At 45.7% G+C, this 20,435-nt stretch overlaps 1 protein-coding gene and 1 long non-coding RNA gene across 3 annotated transcripts; one reads left to right on the top strand and one right to left on the bottom strand.

The window, feature by feature from the left end:
- Positions 1–797: 797 nt before the first annotated feature.
- LOC141418606 (uncharacterized) lies at positions 798–8,752 on the bottom strand. The gene is made up of 2 exons (XM_074060056.1): positions 7,103–8,752; positions 798–1,153 (listed from the first exon to the last, which is right to left on the bottom strand). Exon 1 carries the CDS (start codon positions 8,582–8,584, stop codon positions 7,151–7,153), a length of 1,434 nt encoding a protein of 477 aa, XP_073916157.1. The 5' UTR covers positions 8,585–8,752; the 3' UTR covers positions 798–1,153; positions 7,103–7,150.
- Positions 6,159–17,198, top strand: LOC141418608 (uncharacterized). Of its 2 annotated transcripts, XR_012443258.1 has the most exons (5): positions 6,159–6,487; positions 7,020–7,202; positions 9,121–9,258; positions 9,918–13,367; positions 15,764–17,198. It is a non-coding gene; the product is annotated as an uncharacterized lncRNA (long non-coding RNA). The 2 variants fall into 2 exon arrangements; XR_012443257.1 differs by having other exon boundaries at positions 9,121–13,367.
- Positions 17,199–20,435: the final 3,237 nt, after the last annotated feature.

Here is a 20,435-nt window from a genome sequence, read left to right as displayed (position 1 = left end):
TACTTGTTAAAATAGGGTTTTCTTCTTTTGAGCAGATGAATAAAAGGATTTTCTTTCATGTTTAGTTGACACAAAGAAATAAAATGGGGCTGGGATAAATTATCACATTAAACAAGATTAATTTTTAAGTGATTTTTTATTAGAAACTGAGCATTGAATTTACTGAAATTTACCCTTTAGGACAGGTACAGTCGCTCAAACCTGTAATCATGGCTACATGGGAGCCAGCGATGGGGAGGATTGTGGCTAGAGGCCAGTAGGGCAAAAAAATTTTCAAGATACCGTCTCCACCAGTGGAGATGGTGGGTGCCTGTCATCCCAGCAACTTGGGGAAGCACAAATAAGAGGATTATGGTCCAGGTCAGGCCAGGCATAAAGCAAGACACTGTCTTAAAAGTAACCAAGGTGTGGCTCAAGTAGTAGAGCTCCTGCCTAACAAGCATGAAACTCTGAGTTCAAACCTCAGTACTAGCTGGGCACTGGTGGCTCAGCCTGTAATCCTAGCTACTCAGGAGGCAGAGATCAGGAGGATCACAGTCAAAGCCAGCCTGGGCAATAGTTCAAGAGACCCTATTTTGAAGAAAACCTATCACAAAAAAGGACTGGTGGAGTGGCTCAAGGTGTAGGCCTGAGTTCAAACCCCAGTACCACAAAAAAAAAAAAAAAAAAAATCCCATCTTTGTCATTTACTCTGTTCCTTAGGCAACCATCAAAATGAGAATTACTTATTTTATTTATCTAGCTATTTAGAGCTCTTGAACAGATTAGAACACATAAAGTACAAACCACAAAGTATATCAAGGTATATAGAGACAGGGAGTAAGCTTTTATTAATGACACAAATATTTACACATTTATTTTCTGTAATATGAGATATACTAGGATACTTGATATGAGTGCAGTCAAATGAAAAGTGACCTGTGAGGCAGCTAGGTAGATACTGTCTCAGTCTATTCATGCTGCTATACAAAATACTTCGGACTGTTGAATTTTTAAAAAAATAGGTTTTTTTTTCCTAGAAAATTATTTATTGCAGTTTAGAGGCTGGGTGGTCCAAAATCAAGGCACTAGCAGGTTTGGTGTCTGGTGAGGGCTCAGTGGCTGCTTTCAAGATGGCACCTTCTTGCTGTATTCTGGGGATGAATGCTGTGTCCTTATATGGCAAAAGAGACAGAGGGTAAACAAAGGCCTAATTAGTTTCCTCCAGCACTCTTGTAAGGTTGCTAATCACATTCATGTGGGATCTGCTTTCATGACTTCCTAAAGGCCCTAACTCTGTTTTTTTTGTTTGTTTGTTTTTGTTTTTGTTATGCGGTACTGGGGTTTAAACTCGGAGTTTTGGGTTAGCAATCAAGCTATACCTCCAGTTCAAGGCCCTAACTCTTAATATGATCACATCAACAAATTAATTTCTGGGGACATATTTAGACAATAACAGATATATTGTAAGGGTACTAGTGGCTCAAGTCAGTAGTCCTAGCTACTTGGAAGGCTGAGATAGCTGGATCATGGTTCAAGGCCTGCCCAGGCAAATAGTTCAGGAGATCCCAGCCCAAAAAAAGAACCAGAGCAAAAATGGTCTGGAGATATGGCTCAAGCAGTAGAGTGCCTGCTTTCCAAGCATGAAGCCCTAAGTTCAAACCCCAGTCTCACCAAAACAAACAAAAACCTTTTTAGTCAGGTGTGTTGGTACATGCCTATAGTCCTAGCTATTCAGGAGGCTGAGGCAGGAGGACTGCTTGAGCTCAGGAGTCCAAGGCCAGTCAGTCTGCAACCCAGAAGGACTCTTATCTCAAAAACAAAACCAAAAATAAGCTTTGACCTGTAACTGGAAATTTCAAAAGGAAACTATTAGACCATTCTTAGAGAAGCAGTCCATAAGAGGAAGGCAGTCCTACATGAATTTTATTAGCTTATCATTAAGATATGGAAGTTGGGTAAATAGCTCAGCAGGAGAACATATGGCTACCATGTGCAAGGCCCTGGCTCCCCCAGCACACAAGAAAATAAAATGAATAAATTTAAAAAAAATAAGCAATAGAATCAGATTTTAAATTCTTGAAAAAACTCCAAAGTTGTGAGCTTATACACCTAAGTTGTTGCATAACTGCATAACACAACACATTGAATGTGTTAACCATTTCTGATAGCTATTTCATAATGACGTCACAAAAATCCTTAAATATAAAGGTTACATTTCTCAATGTCCATTTCTGTGGAATTTCACTTATATACATTCTACCCAGAATATATGATTATTTTCCATTCAGAATGCTGGAATGCTTTCATGAGAGAAGACTACTTAAAAAAAAAACCCAACTTATTTTAAAACAAATTTCATTTGAAACAGTGTAGTTTATTATGGATTACAATTCTGGCAATAAATAACTTATTGTCAGAAGCTAGAAAATGTCTCCAACACTGAAACTGGTATAATTGGCATGGACAGTCTAAAAAAAACATTGTTGGTCTGGGACAGGTCAGGACTCCAGATGGAAGATTCCAAAATGAGACTAAGACAAGTCCTTGTGCTTTTACAAAGTTGGCAGTTAAAACTGTAGAAACATCGGTGAGTTCTGGAAAGAAAAAGGAAATTTTATTTGAGATATTTATAAACACAGTAATCTAGAGAGGAACAAGAAACTGAGGTGTTGCTGATTCTCTTTTTTTCTCTGCCAGTAAAGTTTTAAATAGAGAAGTAACCCAGAGGTTAATCGGGAGTTAACACTTCATTTACAATTATAATTAACAGCCTTATGAAAAAGGTTCATTAATGTTTTGGGGTTTTTTACAGGACTGAGGCTTGAACTCAGGGCCTACACCTTGAGCCACTCTACCAGTCCTTTTTTGTGATGGGTTTTTTCAAAATAGGGTCTCTTGAACTATTTGCCCAGGCTGGCTTTGAACTGTGATCCTCCTGATCTCTGCCTCCTAAGTAGCTAGGATTATAGGTGTGAGTCACTGGCACCCAGCATACCAATTATATGTCTATTCTAGCTCCTCTATTTTTGTGACTTTGGAAAAACTACTTAATCTCTCAATACCAAATCTATCCTTTAAGCAGAGATAATGGTACTGACTGACTGTCGTGATGAATGCCTATAGCCACTTAGAATCATGTGTACTATATCATAAACATCCAGTTTACTATTCAACAGTTACTATTATTATAAGTGTCTAATGTATGTGTGTTGATTCAAAGACAGTACAAATTAGGGATATAACAATAATAAATTTCTCATGGCCTACTGGAAAAAAATTATATATAAGCAGTAGTAAGTCACCTGATAACCAAAATAAGAGCGTTTTCTTTAAATAGGTCATGAAAATTAAAGCAATTTTAAATTTTTTATTAAACTTTTTTTTTTTTTTGGTGGCACTGGGGTTTGAACTCAGGGCCTCATGCTTGCTAGGCAGGCGCTCTTAATGCTTGAGCCACTCTGCCAGCAAAAATTTAATTTAATTTTTAAATTTAAATTTCATTTTTTTGGATGGTTACTGGGGTTTGAACTCAGTGCCTTGCTCTTGCAGGCAGGCACTCTTATCACTTGAATCATACTCCCAGCCCTTTTTTGCTTTAGTTATTTTCCAGGTAGGGTCTCTCACTTTTTCTCCTGGGGATGGCCTCAGACCATGATTCTCCTACCTATACCTGTCTCCTACATAGCTCAAATCACCAGTGTGTGTCACTGTGCCCACCTTATTGAGATGGGGGGTCTTGATAACTTATTTGCCCAAGCTGGCCTCCAACCTCGATCCTCCCAATCTCCACCTCCTGAATAGCTGGATTATAGGTGTAAGCCACTGAAGCCAGTCTTACTTTTTTTGGTTGTTTTTTTTTTTTTTTTGAGATAAAGTCTTTCTTTGTACCCCAGGTTGGCCTCCAACCCTTGATCCTCCTGCCTCAGCCTCTTGAGTGCTAGGATTATAGGAACGAGCACCACGCCTGGCAATTTTTTAGGTTAGTTTCTCAGTCTCACACTGCTGTCATTTTGAGCCATAATTCTGTGCTGTGCACTGTCAGGGTGTTTGGCAGCATCTCTGGCTCTAGCCACTAGACACCAGCAGTGTCCCTCCCTACCCCATTCTTGTACTACTGTGGACTCTCTATGTAAGCCTTAAAGACCAAGCTAGAGCATCAGTTTTGAGTTAAGCACTCCCAGGGCCTACCTCTCTGGCCAGTGGCCTTCCCAGGACCTATGCATCACCATACATTAAGGACTCGGCTATTGGCAAATCCCAGGCATTGAAAGGCAGTCTGCCTATCTGGCAGTCAAAGGCTTAGCAAATCTTACCTCTTATGCCAGCAAACCAAGCTGAGAAGGCTGGGTATTCTGGGAGGATAAGCCCAGATCTGAGTGTCAATGGGGAAGAGTGAGCAGGTCTGCCCAGCAAGGCCCCTCTTCCTTAATCCAGTTGCTCCTGGTCATATAAATGACTGCAGATGGTACAACTTGAGTCAAAGAAATAGTACAGCCTACTCCAGGCAAACAGGACACATCAGGGCAGAAGCTTTCTCTTTTGTAATGTGAGTAGGGTCATAATATCTTTGATTTTGGCTTTTGGCCCACAAAATATAAAATACTTACTATCTTGGCCTTTATAGAAAAAAATCTATGACTCCTGTTTTAGATAAGTACTTAACTTGCCACCATACAGAACTGTGGTCAGGAGTGGTGGCTCACATTTGTAATCCCAGCTATGTGGGTGGGGGAGATTGGGAGGATAGCAGTTTTATGCCTGCCCAGCCAAACACAGTGGTTCACATCTGTAATCCTAGCTACATAGGAGGCATAGGTAAGAGGCTCACAGTCTGATGCTGGTCCTGGGCAAAAACAAGAGACCCTATCTGAAAAATAACTATAGCAAAAAATGGGTGTGGTGTGGCTCAAGTGGTAGATCACCTCACTAGCAAATGCAAGGCTAAGTTCAAACTTTTCTACCACCAAAAAAAAAAAAAAACAAAAAACCCAGAAATGTGTAATAACACTTGGTGTTTGTGCTTCATCATGTTATCTTTATTGTCAAAACAAAAATGTTTTGTAGAAGAAAGTAAACACCTGAAAGTGTTTTGCAAGATGAATGCCCATGGAGCCTGTGCTTTGGTTAGGAACTGTTGCTAATAGCTAAGCAGTCTATTTTCAGGCTTGGCAATTAATCTCAATTATTGGCTTATTGCCATTAGTTTATAGCAGAGGCCACAGGCAGAATTGCAAATTATGAATACAACTCAACCCCATTTAAAAAGCCACCAAAGAAGCCAGGTTTGGTGACACATGCCTAGAAATCCAGTACTTGGGAGACCGAGGCAGGGGGATCTTCAGTTTGAGGCCAGGTTGGAACTCAAAAAAAAGCTTTCAAAGGTTTCTCAAGGCTAGTGGAGTGGCTCAAGTGGTAGAGGGCCTACTTAGCAAGTGTGAGGTCCTGAGTTCAAACCCCAGTACTGCCAAAAAAAAAAAAAGTTTCCTAAACACTTACAGCGCCTGCAAAGACCCTTTGCCATCTAGCCCCATTTCAATTCCTCACTTCAACGTCAGACACACTGTTATACCTCTGTGCCTTTGTGATGATGCTTTCCCCTTCATGTGGAATAGTCTTCTCCATTTTCTTCACCTGCTTTAGGATCCAACTCAAGCATCCCTCACCCAGCCCTCAGTGGAATTTTCCTCCTTCCTGAGTCCATTTGCCTTGACAAATAGCGAGTGCTTGGTCAGCAGGAACTTCATCACCAATGCCTAATACAATGCCTGGCACTTGCAAATGCCCTGTCAGTGAATTAATTATTTGAAGGACACTGATGGCTCTTTCTGCCAAAAAGATCATTGATTCTGGTGGCTGGTGTCATAGCTCAAATGGTAGAGCATCTGCCTAGCAAGTACATGGCCCTGAGTTTAAAACTCAGTATGGCCAGAGACAGAGAGGTAGAAAATGAGGGAGATAATCCTCCCACTGGTCTGCTAAGGAGCCAACTCTTCCTTCTTTATGGGCTAAAATTCTCTCTAGAGTTACTTCTTTGATTTAGAAAACAAAGACTTCAAAGTTGTTTCGTGGGAAGGTTTGCATCATCTTTTCCCTTACCTTATTCCTGGCACTCAGGAAGTGCTCAAGTCCTAAGAATTGCATAGAGAAGAATTTCAATCATATAAATCACCCTGAAGACTAAAGTCAAGGGGGAAAATGACCTCTTGCAGTAACACTGAGTCCTTTCCTTTAGGAATTATAGTTCATCGGTCCTTTGCTTTTTTTTTTTTTTTGGCAGTGCTGGGATCAAACCCAGGGCTTGTGTATGCTGGGCAGGTGCTTTACCATGGAGTCACATGCCTAGCCTTCTTATTCTTCAAACAGAACATGACTGGAGAGAAAAAAAATCAAGAAACTGAAGTAGAGCAACACATATCATTATGAAGTACTTAGCCCCGGGGAAGCAGGCTCACCAATTCCGGCCTTCACAGGACCTTTTCTACCCTTCTGAGTGACAAAGGATTGGGTAAGTAAGTGGAGTTTGTCCTTGACTGGCTTCTCCAGAAAATCACTGAGCAGGGTATCATGAGGGTTTTTGGAGTTTAAAACTAGCCAAATATTCCAGGTTTCAGAATCATTCAAGTTTCACGTGTACAATTAACTCTTACCTTTCAATTAATTCCCGTAAACTATTTTTTACTTAAATGATGGCTGCGAAGTGGCTCAAGTAGTAGTGCGAGGCCCTGAGAGGGCTAACTTCCCCAACCTAGGACTCAATGTCATTTAATGGCATGTTCCTAGACCACCTGAAATCATCTTGTTCCAGAAATTTTGCAGACCCCCTCATCCCCATACCTTATACCTCCCAAAACAATACAATGACCTCTCTTTCTGTTAAGCCTAAATAAAAGGAATGATTTCATGATCCAGTAGAGCAAGTCAAGCACTAGCCCTCATCCACTCAGAGCACAAATTTTAAAAACCTATCAACATTCAAAAGTAGCTAAACCCTGAAGGCCAGGGTCACCTTACTTCCACTAACTTTATTCTTTGGGCAGGCGGAGTTGAGGAAGCCACTGGAACAGGATCTTGGAAATAATTAAAGGGGAATGGTAATGCATCTCCCTCCAAAGGCACTTACTTGGCAGAGGCCTGAGCAGCCTGTCAAACGGCTGGGGTCTGGTCCTCACTAGAGAGGGTGGCTTTTCTTCTCTGCCACTTCGGCTGGAGCGCTGTCACTGGTAAGGGACTGCTGGGCCTCAGGGGTGGGTGACACAGTGTCAGGGGGCTCTTGGGTTGGTTTCTGGCTGAGTAGTGGCACACTCTGAAAAGGTGGGGCGATTTTCATCTGAGAAACCCCCGGGCCATGTGAAGACTGACTCTGAGAAGGGTTCTGGACTACAGGGATGTTCTGGGAGGTCCGGTGAATGTGAAACGGAGCCCGAAAGTTCTTGATAGATGGAGAGGCCTGGGGTTGCACAGTCTGTACACTTGAACGCTGGCTTTGAGAGTCCACAGGAGGATTACTGAGCTGGTCCTCCGAGGTTAGAGGGACCTGAATATGGCTCTGAGAGGTCACAGGTACCAGAGGGAGGCTCTGAGAGGCCACAGACAAAAGGAGATTGCCCCGACAATCCACGCCTGCCAGCGGGTGGCTCTGAGCAGCCACAGGCACCAGGCAGTGCACTTGAGGGAAGCTCTTCGAGGACACAGGCCCAAAGGGGCTCTGCGCGGAGACCACAGACACCAGTGGGTAGCTCCGCGAGGTCATGGGGACTTCAGGCTGCCTTGATGTCACAGGTATAGGAGGGTGGCTCTGCAAGGAGACCACAGGCACCGCTGGGTGGGTCGGCGAAACCACGGGGACTGCAGGCTGGCTCGCCAGGACAAGGGTAACTGCAAGCTGGCTGGAAGCGGGCATGGAAAGGGTAGGCTGGCTCTTAGAGGCAGAAATGCTGAGCAGCTGGTGAGAAGCACCCAATGAGACCACAGGCAGACTCTTAGACCCCTGGACAGGGCAAGGCTTCGGCTGGTCCAGAGGGGACACAGGATGCACGACAGGGGTCGACCTACCAGCCGGAGGGCCTGAGGAGCCGGCTGCTTCTGAACCTTTGCCATCCTGGGGCGTGACAGGCACACTCTCTTTGTCCACATCTTGAGGGGCGCCGCTCCCCTCCTCTTCTGTGCCCTTGCTGTCCTTTTCCTGCTGGCCCGCGGCGTTCAGGTGAGCGGTCCTCTGCAGGACCCTCCGGATGCGCCGCTGCCGGCGGATTCGTAGGAAGGTGCTGGAGACCGTCCCGATGGACATGGAGAAACGGTGGCTGACGCTCTGGCGCAGAGCTTCCACCGCGGGCGTGGAGGGCTCTGAGTTCGCCGCCGTGGTCTCTTCGGGAAGTTCGATGTTGCCGGTGTACCAGGAGATCCACCAGAGCAGGCTCACGAAGATGATTATGGAACCCAGGTAGAGCAGCATGTCGTAGAAGAGCAGGTCTGCAAAGACGCCAACGAACAGCACCACCGTGCCCACCGTGTCGAAAATGATGCCCAACCAAAAGAAATGACGGCAACGGCCCAGTCCCGACCGCTTCCCGGTCGCTTCGGTGTTCTTCTTCGCAACTTCCATAGTTCCCAATGTCACTGCCCGTAAAGTCCGCAAGACGAAAACAGGCCCGCTGCGCAGCCACAGGATGGCTTGGGCTGCCGGTTGTCCATGGCAACGCAAGGGGCGGGGCGAGAACCGGAAGTTGGGCGCCGTGGGAGGAAAAGGGCGTCGGTCTACAGAGGTGCGCGTGCGCAGTATGTCCGGTGCGCGTGCGCAGTATGTCCGGTGCGCGCCTTCTGCGCCTGCACAATGTTCCCTCCTGCCCTTCTCTCCAGTGCTCCAACCCTACTGGAAGACTCGGATGCTCTGGTGCTGAGGGTGGTGAAATTTACTTGTCCGGATCCTGGACCTGGTTGTCAGGGAGGGATGTGTCCACATTCCTCTCCTCGCACCCCAGCCGTCCTGAGCGAGGACGAGATACTGAAGGAGAGCAAGAGATCAGGACTCTTGTGTAACATGGGACTGGGGCTTGAACTCAGGGCTTTGCGCTCGCAAAGCAGGTGCACTACCGCTTGAACCACACCTCCAGTTCATTTTGCTCTGGTTATTTTTTGCAGATGGGGTCTCGCGGACTATTTGCCCGGGCTGGCCTCGAAGCTCGATTCTCCCTGTCTCAGCCTCCCGAGTAGCTAGGATTAGAGGCGTGAGCCACCAGCGTCTGGCATAAGGGGAGAATCTTGATGAAGTGAAAATAGGTATTCATTGTCATGTTCTTTGCGCTGTTCTGTAGGCTTGACATTGTTCAAAATAAAGAGTTGAGAGCTTTTTCCCTTATAGTTGAAGGATTAGTGGATAAGCATGGATAGCTCTCCTCCAGAGCAGGTCAAAGGTGAAAGACTTTCTTTGGCAGCAGGAAGGTCTGGGCTTAACCACCAGAAAAAAGGCTCTAGCTGCCACACCATATTCTACCACCAGGGGACGTGCGAGGGCCACCCTAGCTTCAGATCCTTAGAAGTCAGCCAGTTTAGCATGGATCTTGTGTCTCTGGAGGCCTTGAGAGTAGTTTCGGGAGGGCCTGGATGTGAGTTTCTACTCCGCCGCTCACCAGCCCTGTAACCTGGAGCAGGTTCTTTCACCTCTCTTAGTCCTGGTCCTCTCATCCGTAGGTGGGAGAACACTGCCTGCGAAGAGGCTTGCCTTGCTATTGGATGGTAACTGTATTGGGCAGCCCTAACAGTTAGTTGCTCTCTGTTACCACAGTTGCAGAGAGCATGGACTAGGATGAGGCAAGAGAGGCACCTAGTGACCTAAATTTAAGGAGACACTCAGGAGAGTGAGTGCCTCCTTCAATTCTTGCATCATTCTGGACTCTTCACTTTTTTCTTTCTTTTTTTTTTTTTTTCTCCCTATGCAGCCCAGGCTGGCCTAGAACTTGCACTTGCTAGGTAGACCAGACTGGCCTCTAACTCAGGATCCCCCTGCCTCAGCCTCCTGAGTGCTGGGATTATAGGTGTGTGCCACCATGTCAAGCTCTCCCTCTCCACTTTTGAGAGAAGGAGGGGCTTGCTTCTTCCTGAAGTGAAAGGAGGCTGATGTGGCTGCAGCTCAGAGACTTGGAGAGAGAGTTGGGAGACAGAGGCCAGCTGACAAAGGGGTAAGCCAGGCTGTGCTAGGGATGGAACCCAGGGACCTGTGCATGCTAGGCAAACTTTCTACTGAGGCAGGCTAAAAAAAATAGGAATGACTGGGACTCTTACACATACATGTCTTAACATATTACATTTCAGGTTGATCATTTTCTCTCTCTCCACTCACCACTGGCCATCAGGAACTGCCCAAATCTTTCCCTTCCCACAGGTTACCTAAGGGTCTAAAAGCCTTGACACTGAAAGCCCTCTCATTGTCTTCCCTGCTTGCTGCTTCTCCACTGGCATGGTAGAGATCACGCAGGCCCTTTGTGATTTCCTCCCTCACTTATAATAAATTTCCTTCATATATCCACATGTTCTGCCTGGATTCCTCCACCATGGACACAAACAATCTGGGTGTCTTCTGATTAGAGACTACATGAGACGACAACACTACCACTGAGCTACATCCTCCAGAACAAAGAATTTACTTTGTTTTCATGCTTTTGAGACAGGATCTCACTATGTAACTCAAGCTGGCCTCAAACTCTCTATCCTCCTGCCTTCACCTCCCTAGTGCTGGGATTCTAGGTGTGTACCATCATGCCTGGTTCAGATCAGAGATGTTTCTAAGTGAATCTTGCAGTAATATCTTCCATTAAGCCATTCATTTGAGCTATTTGACCTGAAAAATATTACACCCTGTTCATTTCTGCCTTCTTACTCATTTATCCCAGTGCCCCATAGGCAGGAAAACTGGGTTGCTATGAAACATTTGTACCTTCACTGTTTTTTTCATTCCTTCTTTCTTTCTTTGCTTCTTTTTTCATTTCTTCTTTATTTTTTGCATTTAGGGACTTTACCCCTAAATGAGACTGGATTAACTGCTTTTCCATGGCATAGGGGCTGACTGTAGAATATGCTTTGCTAACTTTTCTTCTTTCTAGCGTATTACCTAACATTTCTATTGAAATTCTAGCATCTTTTTTCCTACCTCGCCTGCATGCCCATAGTGGAAAAAGAAAAGCCTACAGGGAACTTGACGTGTTATTTCACTGAATAATGGGGATGTCAAAGGTAAGTTACTTACATTTCCTGCAGGATTTTTATTGCACATCTCAGCATTGATGACAAACAAATATTTCATGTGTTTAGAAAAATAAAATTACATAGTAGTCATTTGTTGGAAAATGGGTAGAACTGGAAGTTATCATGTTAGGTGAGATAAGCCAAGCTTAGAAAGACAAATACCACATGTTTTCACACATATGTGGAATGTAGATCTTAAAAAATTAATATGGTATGATTTGGGTAGGGGGAACCACGAAGAAGGTGGAGGATGATGGGGGGAGATGAGCATAAGAGAAGTAGATTTTATATATATGTATGAAAATAGTATAATGAAACCTACCAGAAACTGTTAGAGAGGAAGGGGGCAAAAAGGACTAAGAAAGTAATATAACTGGGTGCCAGCGGCTCACACCTATAAACCTAGCTACTAGGGAGGCTGAGATCAGGAGGATTGAGGTCTGAGGCCAGCGTGGGGAAATATTCACAAGACCCCATCTCCAAAATAACCAGAGTAAAATGGACTGGAGGTGTGGCTCAAGTCATAGAGCACCTACTTTGCAAGTGCAAAGTCCTGAGATCAAACTCCAGTCCCTTCAAAAAGAAGGACAGAAAGAAAGAGAGAGAGAGAGAGAAAGGAAGAAAGAAAAGGAAGGAAGGAAGGAAGGAAGAGAGGGAAGGGAAGGAAGGAGGGAAGAAAGGAGGAAGGAAGGAAAGGAAGTAAGGAAAGAGGAAAGAGTAATGTAGACGGGCTGAATTTGGTCATGCACGCATGTAAATATCACAATGCAACCCCTCTGTACAATTAACTTATGCTAATGATTTTTAAATTCTATAATAGATACTTGGAATGTTTTCTTGGGAATTAAGCCATTAGTGAGAATGTTTTGCATTTTGCTTCATTACTGAAGCTTCTGTCAGTGAAGAGAAAGAGAAGTCTGAAGAACAGATCTAGAAGGAAAATGCTCGCCTAAAGATGAAGGATCTAGAATCCAGCTTGACCTGATTTCAGCCATTTTGGTCATAACCACCATTCTCTCTCTTTTTCTGTCTTTTACTCTTTCCCTCCCTCCCTCTCTGCCTCCCTCCCTCCCTTCCTTCTTTCTCTTTCCTTCTCTCTCCTTCCTTCCCTCTGCCTTCATCCCCCCTTTCCCTCCCTCTTCCATTCTCTCCCTCTTCCCTCCCTCCCTCCCTCCTTCCTTCCTTTCTTTCTTTTTCTTTCTTTCCTTTCGTCCTTCCTTCCTTCTTTCCTTCTTCACTTTTTTACTTTCCTTCCTTCTTCCTTTCTTTTTCTGAGATAGGATCTTGCTAAATACAGTCCAGACTAGCATGAATTCCTTTTGTAGCTCTGGTTAGACTTGAATTCATGATCCTCCTGCCTCCTAAGTGTTTGAATTGTAGGCGTGAACTACCAAGCCTGGCTTTAAGTCTATTTCTTCATGAATAATTTAATATCTGGCCAATTATGGAAAACAAATGTATAAATGATAGACTGAAAGATCCCATGATCTTTCAATAAAGGGACTAACCAGTGCTGTTCACGTCAAGAAGTCGTTGATAGTTTTCCTATCCCTATGTTCTTATTTTAAGAGGGTCTACATTTTAAATTTTGATTTCCCTTTCTCAAGGGCTTCCCTTCAGAAGCCCCAGTTTTAGTGTTGATTTCCAGCTATTTTGAGCCCTGAGCTATCCATAGTTGGTTGATGTGTCATGAAAACGCCAGGCCCAGGGCTCTGGGGCATCTCCTCAAGGTCAGGGGACAGGCCTCCTTGTCTTGAGGGGTCATCTAAGACCTCTGGAAAGAGTGACATGGTGGAGGGTTTGTGACTCTTTTGCTCAGTTCCTTCTCTGCTCCTTAAGCAATTCTAGGCAGCAGTGCATTCCCTACTAAGGACACAGAGTCCTCATCTCTGTGTGTTCTGATGTGTCTTTCCTGTGTCTTCTCAAAAAATAAACTCTTCTCAAGAGCCCACAGACTTCTCTTTGCCCAGCTCATCAGGACTTGTAGCTCTAGCTGGACTTGAACTCATGATCCTCCAGCCTCCTAGGTGTTGAACTGTAGTGGTGGCACCTCCAGAACCCACGAGGCGTTCAAGGCTGAGAACTGAAGTTTTTCACTGTCCTGTGTCTGGAAACAACACAAAAAGGAAGGAGCTTGCCTCCAGATTGTAAGTCTCAAGGCACAGGTGCTTCCTATTGGTTTCTTGACTTGGTTGTTATTTACCCTTTTCCTGCTTGGGGTCAGTTGATTAACGGGCTAGAACATCTGCTGTAACCCTCGCAATAAGTCTGAAACTCAGCCCCCTAACTTCATACTGTGTGCTCTGTGCAATTTCAAATGCTCTTACTCAAAATCAAATTTTGTGTATTAATATGACAGGAAAATTCACCTCACTAGCAAGAGTTGAAGCCCAATGAAATGGGTGACAGTCCCTGGAAACTTTCCCTCCATCAGGTTTCAAAACAGCAGCATCAATGCCACCAAATGCCACCACCCCACTTGGTCCCAGCAACACTAGGGTTCTATGAGAGCCAGGGCAAGAGTTGCTGTCACCACATGTCTCTGGCAGTGTAGGAGTGGAAGGGACCTGTCCTTGAGAATCAACAGAGATAGTTTCAGACTAAGAGAGAAGGTATTTTCCAGATGGATGGCATCGGTACACAGGACCAGCCAGCACTTTCCCTCTCTCCACCACCTCAAGAACACATCAGCTACACATTGAGAGCAGAGAGAATGAAAGGAACGAGAAATTCAGTCTCCACACATGGAGTAACAGCCACTCCTGCAAGAACTGTGCACAGGCCTCTCGTGTCTGTGACCTAGGTGTTCTCCTTTGAACAAGAATGGTTTCATCAGATGCTCTTCCTCAAGATATTTTTCCCTTGCAAGCACTTCTGCGATCAAAGAAGTCATTTTGCCAAATGTTTTGCTCCCAGGATAAGTGTCTCTCTCTAAGATATTCTTGTTCAGTTCTCAGAGCATCACAGTCATTAGGCAGGGTCAAGGGAGAACACTGCTTTTTTTTTTTTTTTTTTTTTTTTTTTTTTACTATAGAGGGCAGCTGGGTGAGGGAGCATGAAGCGGAGTTACATTTCTAGTCTTGGTTACATTTTAGTGACTCCAAAGAAAAGAATAGTGCTTACATGCTCACAGCTTGGTTATACATTAATGCAGTAAGAGAGCAAGGTCGAACACAATATAGTTTGTTCTTGTGACTGCTTTTCACAGGTGTTTGTGTCTGAGGGCTTGGCAAAAGGACATTCCAGCCTGCCTCACTTCACTGTTTCCTGTTTGAAAATGCGCAATTACAGAGGCTACCCAAGTGGACACTCGGGAGAAATGCTCTGCATTCCCAGCAATGAGGCCTTATTCCCATCAGGCCGTGCATTGGGAGTGCAGGGCACAAGTCTGACTGGTAGTGCCAGTGTCCGGCTAAGAACTGAGGCCACGATCTCATCTCCCGCTTTGCTCATGGCCTCTGTAGCCATTAGAGCTGATGACTCTTCTGATCCTACCTCACTGGACATATTCGTAACATATTTCTCCACTGGACAAAATTAGTCTACATATCATAGTGCACTTAAAATTTAGTATTGCCTGTGAATTAACATAAATAGAAAGCCTTGCATGGTGTTACACACCTGCAATTCCAGCACACTTGGAAGGCTGAGGTGGGAGGATCAAGTAAGCCAGGAGGTGGAGACCAGCCTGGGCAATGTAGTGAGACATGTCTCAAGAAAATAAAAAAGATAAATATACCTGTGCCTAACTAACTTCCACAGGCTACATTGTTTCAGTCAGAAAACATTTTCCTAGGCCCCCAGCAGGACTCCAGGAACCTGCTTCTCCCTAGAGATCTTTGTGCCCAATGGGCAGCACCTCTAGGGAGATCTTTTTTCACAGAAAGAAGCAGAGGGGTCCAGAGAGGCGTTGCAGGCAGAGCTGGCATCAACTCCCAACTGCCTCTTGCCCCCCCCGCTGGGGGGGTGGTTTCCTGATTCCTCTGGACCCTCTGTCCCCTTAGATTTAGAGCAGGTGCTAACTATGTTAGGTCACACTCCTCTTGCAGATTTCTGAGAACTGGAGACAGACACGAGAGGCCCGTGCACAGTTCTTGCAGGAGTGGCTGTTACTCCATGTGTGCAGGCTGAATTTCTCGTTCCTTTCATTCTCTCTGCTCTCAATGTGCAGCTGATGTGTTCTTGAGGTGGTGGAGAGAGGGAAAGTGCTGGCTGGTCCTGTGTACCGATGCCATCCATCTGGAAAATACCTTCTCTCTTAGTCTGAAACTATCTCTGTTGATTCTCAAGGACAGGTCCCTTCCACTCCTACACTGCCAGAGACATGTGGTGACAGCAACTCTTGCCCTGGCTCTCATAGATCCCTAGTGTTGCTGGGACCAAGTGGGGTGGTGGCATTTGGTGGCATTGATGCTGCTGTTTTGAAACCTGGTGGAGGGAAAGTTTCCAGCGACTGTCACCCATTTCATTGGGCTTCAACTCTTGTTAGTGAGGTGAATTTTCCTGTCATATCAATACAACTTAAACGTCTTTTGCTCTGCAGGTTAGTATGGCTGCAAGAGGGTCTCCTACTTCCCCAGATTGCCCTACGTCCCTAGTCCATGTATGGCCCTTCATCACCATAATGGTGAAGGTGGCCAAGGGCCACCTTCTCTCCCTGGTGGCTTCTGGTATCTCAGCCACTGCCTGCATCTCCAGCATGTGATATGATGAGCTGATCATTCTGAACTGACTTGTAAAGCAGATTCCTCTTCTCTTGAGCCAATTAAAAAAATGTCACCGATGATGTTACAGGGCCTTGCAACACAAGGGTGAAGCTGCTTAAAGACATGGTGACTTGTTCAAGTTTCTCAGCCACAGAGTGGGCCAGACCTCATCATGAGCTGTGTAACAAATGTCTCTCATAGATGAGGAAAGAAGTTATCACTAGAAGCCAGAAATCTCAGATGCGTGCTCTGTGAAGGACAATTCACATGTCCTCAGGGAAGGACACAATAGAAAGGACAGTTGCAATCAAGGTAATGGAAGCCCCCGACAAAGAAACCAGAGTGCAATGGGGGGACGAACAGAAGGTGTGGCAGAGGAGGAGGACATGAGGAGCTGCCATGAGGAGTGTGCAGAGCTCACAGAGATGGAGCTAGAAGGCTGTTCCCTGCAGAGCAGGCAGCAGGAGCAGGTGTGTGGGGCCGTGTGATCTCCTCATCAAGCTGCAGAACTCAGGAGCACAGTGTGGGCAAGGGAACTGTCCTCGAGTTTCGTGGTGGCCCTAAGGCCCTTAGTCCATAATCCTAAGTAGAGGTGGTTGATTTCCTGGATGGATGAAAGTTGTAGAGCCGTGTGAATGCAATTTCACATGGTCCTGTCAGGAGAACTTTTCTGCCTGACTTTACAAGAGCCCAGTGCTCACAGCAAAGATGGCCATAGCTCAGAGGGTGGCTGCCTGGGCTTGGGGTGAGATGGACTCTGGTGAGGCATTAAGGCTGAACATAAAATTCTCCCAAAACTAATGAACCAATAAAGAAATGGGCATGTGAACTAAACAGAACTTTCTCAAAAGAAGAAATTCAAATGGCCAGAAAACACATGAAAAAATGCTCACCATCTCTAGCAATAAAGGAAATGCAAATTAAAACCACGCTAAGATTCCACTTCACCCCTGTTAGAATAGCCATCATCAGCAACACCACCAACAACAGGTGTTGGCGAGGATGCGGGGAAAAAGGAACCCTCTTACGCTGTTGGTGGGAATGTAAACTAGTACAACCACTCTGGAAAAAAATTTGGAGGCTACTTAAAAAGCTGGACATCGATCTACCATTTGATCCAGCAATACCACTCTTGGGGATATACCCAAAAGACTGTTACTCCAGAGGCACCTGCACATCCATGTTTATTGCGGCACTATTCACAATAGCCAAGTTACGGAAACAGCCAAGATGCCCCACCACTGACGAATGGATTAAGAAAATGTGGTATCTATACACAATGGAATTTTATGCAGCCATGAAGAAGAACGAAATGTTATCATTCGCTGGTAAATGGATGGAACTGGAGAACATCATTCTGAGTGAGGTTAGCCTGGCTCAAAAGACCAAAAATTGTATGTTCTCCCTCATATGTGGACATTAGATCAAGGGCAAACACAACAAGGGGATTGGACTATGAGCACATGATAAAAGCGAGAGCACACAAGGGAGGGGTGAGGATAGGTAAGACACCTAAAAAACTAGCTAGCATTTGTTGCCCTTAACGCAGAGAAACTAAAGCAGATACCTTAAAGCAACTGAGGCCAATAGGAAAAGGGGACCAGGAACTAGAGAAAAGGTGAGATCAAAAAGAATTAACCTAGAAGGTAACACCCACGCACAGGAAATCAATGTGAGTCAATGCCCTGTATAGCTATCCTTATCTCAACCAGCAAAACCCCTTGTTCCTTCCTATTATTGCTTATACTCTCTCTACAACAAAATTAGAGATAAGGGCAAAATAGTTTCTGCTGGGTATTGAGGGGGGGGGAGCGGGAGGGGGTGGAGTGGGTGGTAAGGGAGGGGGTGGGGGCAGGGGGGAGAAATGAACCAAGCCTTGTATGCACATATGAACAATAAAAGAAAAATGAAAAAATTAAAAAAAAAAAAAAAAGGCTGAACATATCCCAGCACCCCTAGGTCCCATCGACTCTCAGCTTCACATCAGGCAGCATCCACTCTCTCTTGTGCCCCTGTTGTCTTGGCCTCTGAGACCAACCCCACGGGGCTCCTCTGGTCCTGGCTTTGCTGCATGTAGGCTGTGAGGCATACGGCTTTCTGAGGACGGTGGGAGGATGAGACTGCAAGCACAGGAGGAAGTACCTTGCAACATCTCTGGCACTTGTTGGGCACTGACCTTTTTCACTGTTTAAATGAAATCTTTTCAACACAAAATCATCAACAGATGTTCATTGAAGTACATTAAGTTAAACTAAAGCAGGGCACCAGTGGTTCATGCCTGCAATCCTAGCTACTCAGGAGGCAGAGATCAGGAGGATCATGGTTCAAAGCCAGCCCTGGAAAATAGTAGCAAGACCTTGTCTTGAAAAGATCCTTCACACACACACACACAAAAAAAGGGCTTCACAAGAAAGGGCTGGTGAAGTGGCACAAGGTGTAGGCCCTGAGTTCAAACCCCAGCCCTGAAAAAAAAAAAAAGTTAAACTAAAGGTTATATATAGCATGGGCCAAAATATTTGTTATCCCAGTTTCAAAAGGCTGTGTTCTATTAAAATTTAGCCCTCACCAGATCCAGAAGATTACACTCACAGATCTGCACCTGGGATCTGAAGGCAGGTTTAGTTCAGTGTGTACACACACAGACGCATGTACACACACATGCACACACATGCATGCATGCGCACACAGAGATGCATATGTGAAAATTCATCAGGGCTACATGATGTCACAGAAGACAGAAGGTCCCCAGGGAAACATAAGACATAAGATTTGGTCAAAATGAACCAACCCCTCTTTACCTCATAGGATAATCATTTGACGTGTGAAGAACCCTCTCAGGCTGTGGTTATTGTAACTGTAGAAGGTGCCAGATGTACATAATGGTCTGAACTTTGTCCCTGCCCAATTCTGCCTCTGCCCCTTTTACTTGCGCCAATTTGCAGTCCTGTGTCATCTCAGCATCTGCTTCCCAGAGGACCAGGTGACACTGCCTGGAAGGCTCATGACAGTATATAAAGCACGCAAAGTTCAAAACCAGACAGAAACCATGGGGATGGAGGCAGAGGCACATTGTCCCTTGGGGAGTATTGATACAGAGGGGCTCAAGGGAGCCTGTGCGGTTTTGGGAACACCTATATCTAGACCTGGCTGGTGTTCATTCAGTCACAGGGTCATCTGGTGAAAAGACAGACCTCTGTCTTATGAAGTGACCCATTTCTGATGGTGGGCAATGGATGAGGGGCCAGCAGTGGCCATGAAAGATGGGTGAGGGGGCCCTGCGGTGACCTTCCCTCTCTGTGCCAGCCACCTTCCAGTAGCACCAAGTCCAAGCAAGCTGCCAGGGGGCAGATGGGAGCAGAATTTTCTTGAACCCGTGAGCACCCATGAATCCCCAAGAGCACCACTGTAGTTTCCTTAACCAGGGATGGGCAGAGCCAGTGGGATGGGGGACACTCCCAGGGGAGAGAGGATATGTCCAGCTCCTCCTCCTGACCCCCGCTCAATGCATTCTGTACCAGCAGCCCTCCTGTCAGGTGTGTTTGGAGGCAGCCAGCCCACCAGAAGCTCTCAAGGCCTGGCGATTGCCCCACAGATTGCTCCAAGATAGGCTGCGGAGCCTCTCAGAACTGGATCCTCTTCGACCCTGGACTAGTCTGAGCTGAAACAGGACAGAAAGGGAGACTTGGAGGGAGATGCTCTGGGCTCCTGGCTGGCTCTGGAATGGAGCAGAGGAGTGAGCCAAAAAAAAAACCCAAAAAACAACAAAAAAAAAACCACGGCATCAGAGGAGGAAGATGGTGTGAGAAGGGGAAGATGGACCTGGAGAAGAGAGAAGCAGAAAAAAGAAATGCACACAGACATAGGGAGAGAGAAGCAGAGGTGTTGGGGAGTGAAAGGAGGAAGGGAGGGAGGAAGGGAGAAGAGAGGGCCAGGACGAATAGAATCACACAGAGGAGGGGGGACGGGTAGATAGAGGCAAAGGCAGAGCGCACAGCGAGAGACAGAAAACAGACTTGTGCAGAGAGTTGAATGGAGATGAGAGAAAGAACAAGAGCAGAATGGAGGCCGGCCCAGGGAACAGGAGAGGTGGAAAGACCACGGCAGACAGACAGGGAGAAAGGTTCAAAGAGATAGTGAAATAGGTGAAGGGCAGCCTGGTGACACCTGCAATCCCAGCTACTCAGGAGGTAGAGGTAGGAGGATCTCGAGTTGAAGGCCAGCCTGAGTGTTAGCAAGACCCTTTCTCAGAAATAAAACAGAAATGAAAGGACTGGGAGCATGGCTCAAGAGGTAGAGCACACTTGCTTAATCCCCAATACCCTTTCCTGCTCCCCAAAAAGAGGTAGAGCACTTACCTAGAAATAGAGGAAATGCTGAGAGAGCTGGTGAGCATCAGGAGCAGAGAAAGACAAAGAAGGGAAGAGAGAAAATAAGAGAAGAAAGACCAGGAGGGAAAAGGAGAGTGAAGGGGGACAGAGGGCAAGTGATGGCCTAGAGAGAGGGTGTGTA

This window comes from Castor canadensis, chromosome 17 (genome assembly GCF_047511655.1).
Source record: "Castor canadensis chromosome 17, mCasCan1.hap1v2, whole genome shotgun sequence".
Classification (NCBI taxonomy): domain Eukaryota; kingdom Metazoa; phylum Chordata; class Mammalia; order Rodentia; family Castoridae; genus Castor; species Castor canadensis.
The sequence above is the reverse complement of the archived record's forward strand: the minus strand, read 5'-3'. Positions and strand labels throughout refer to the sequence as shown.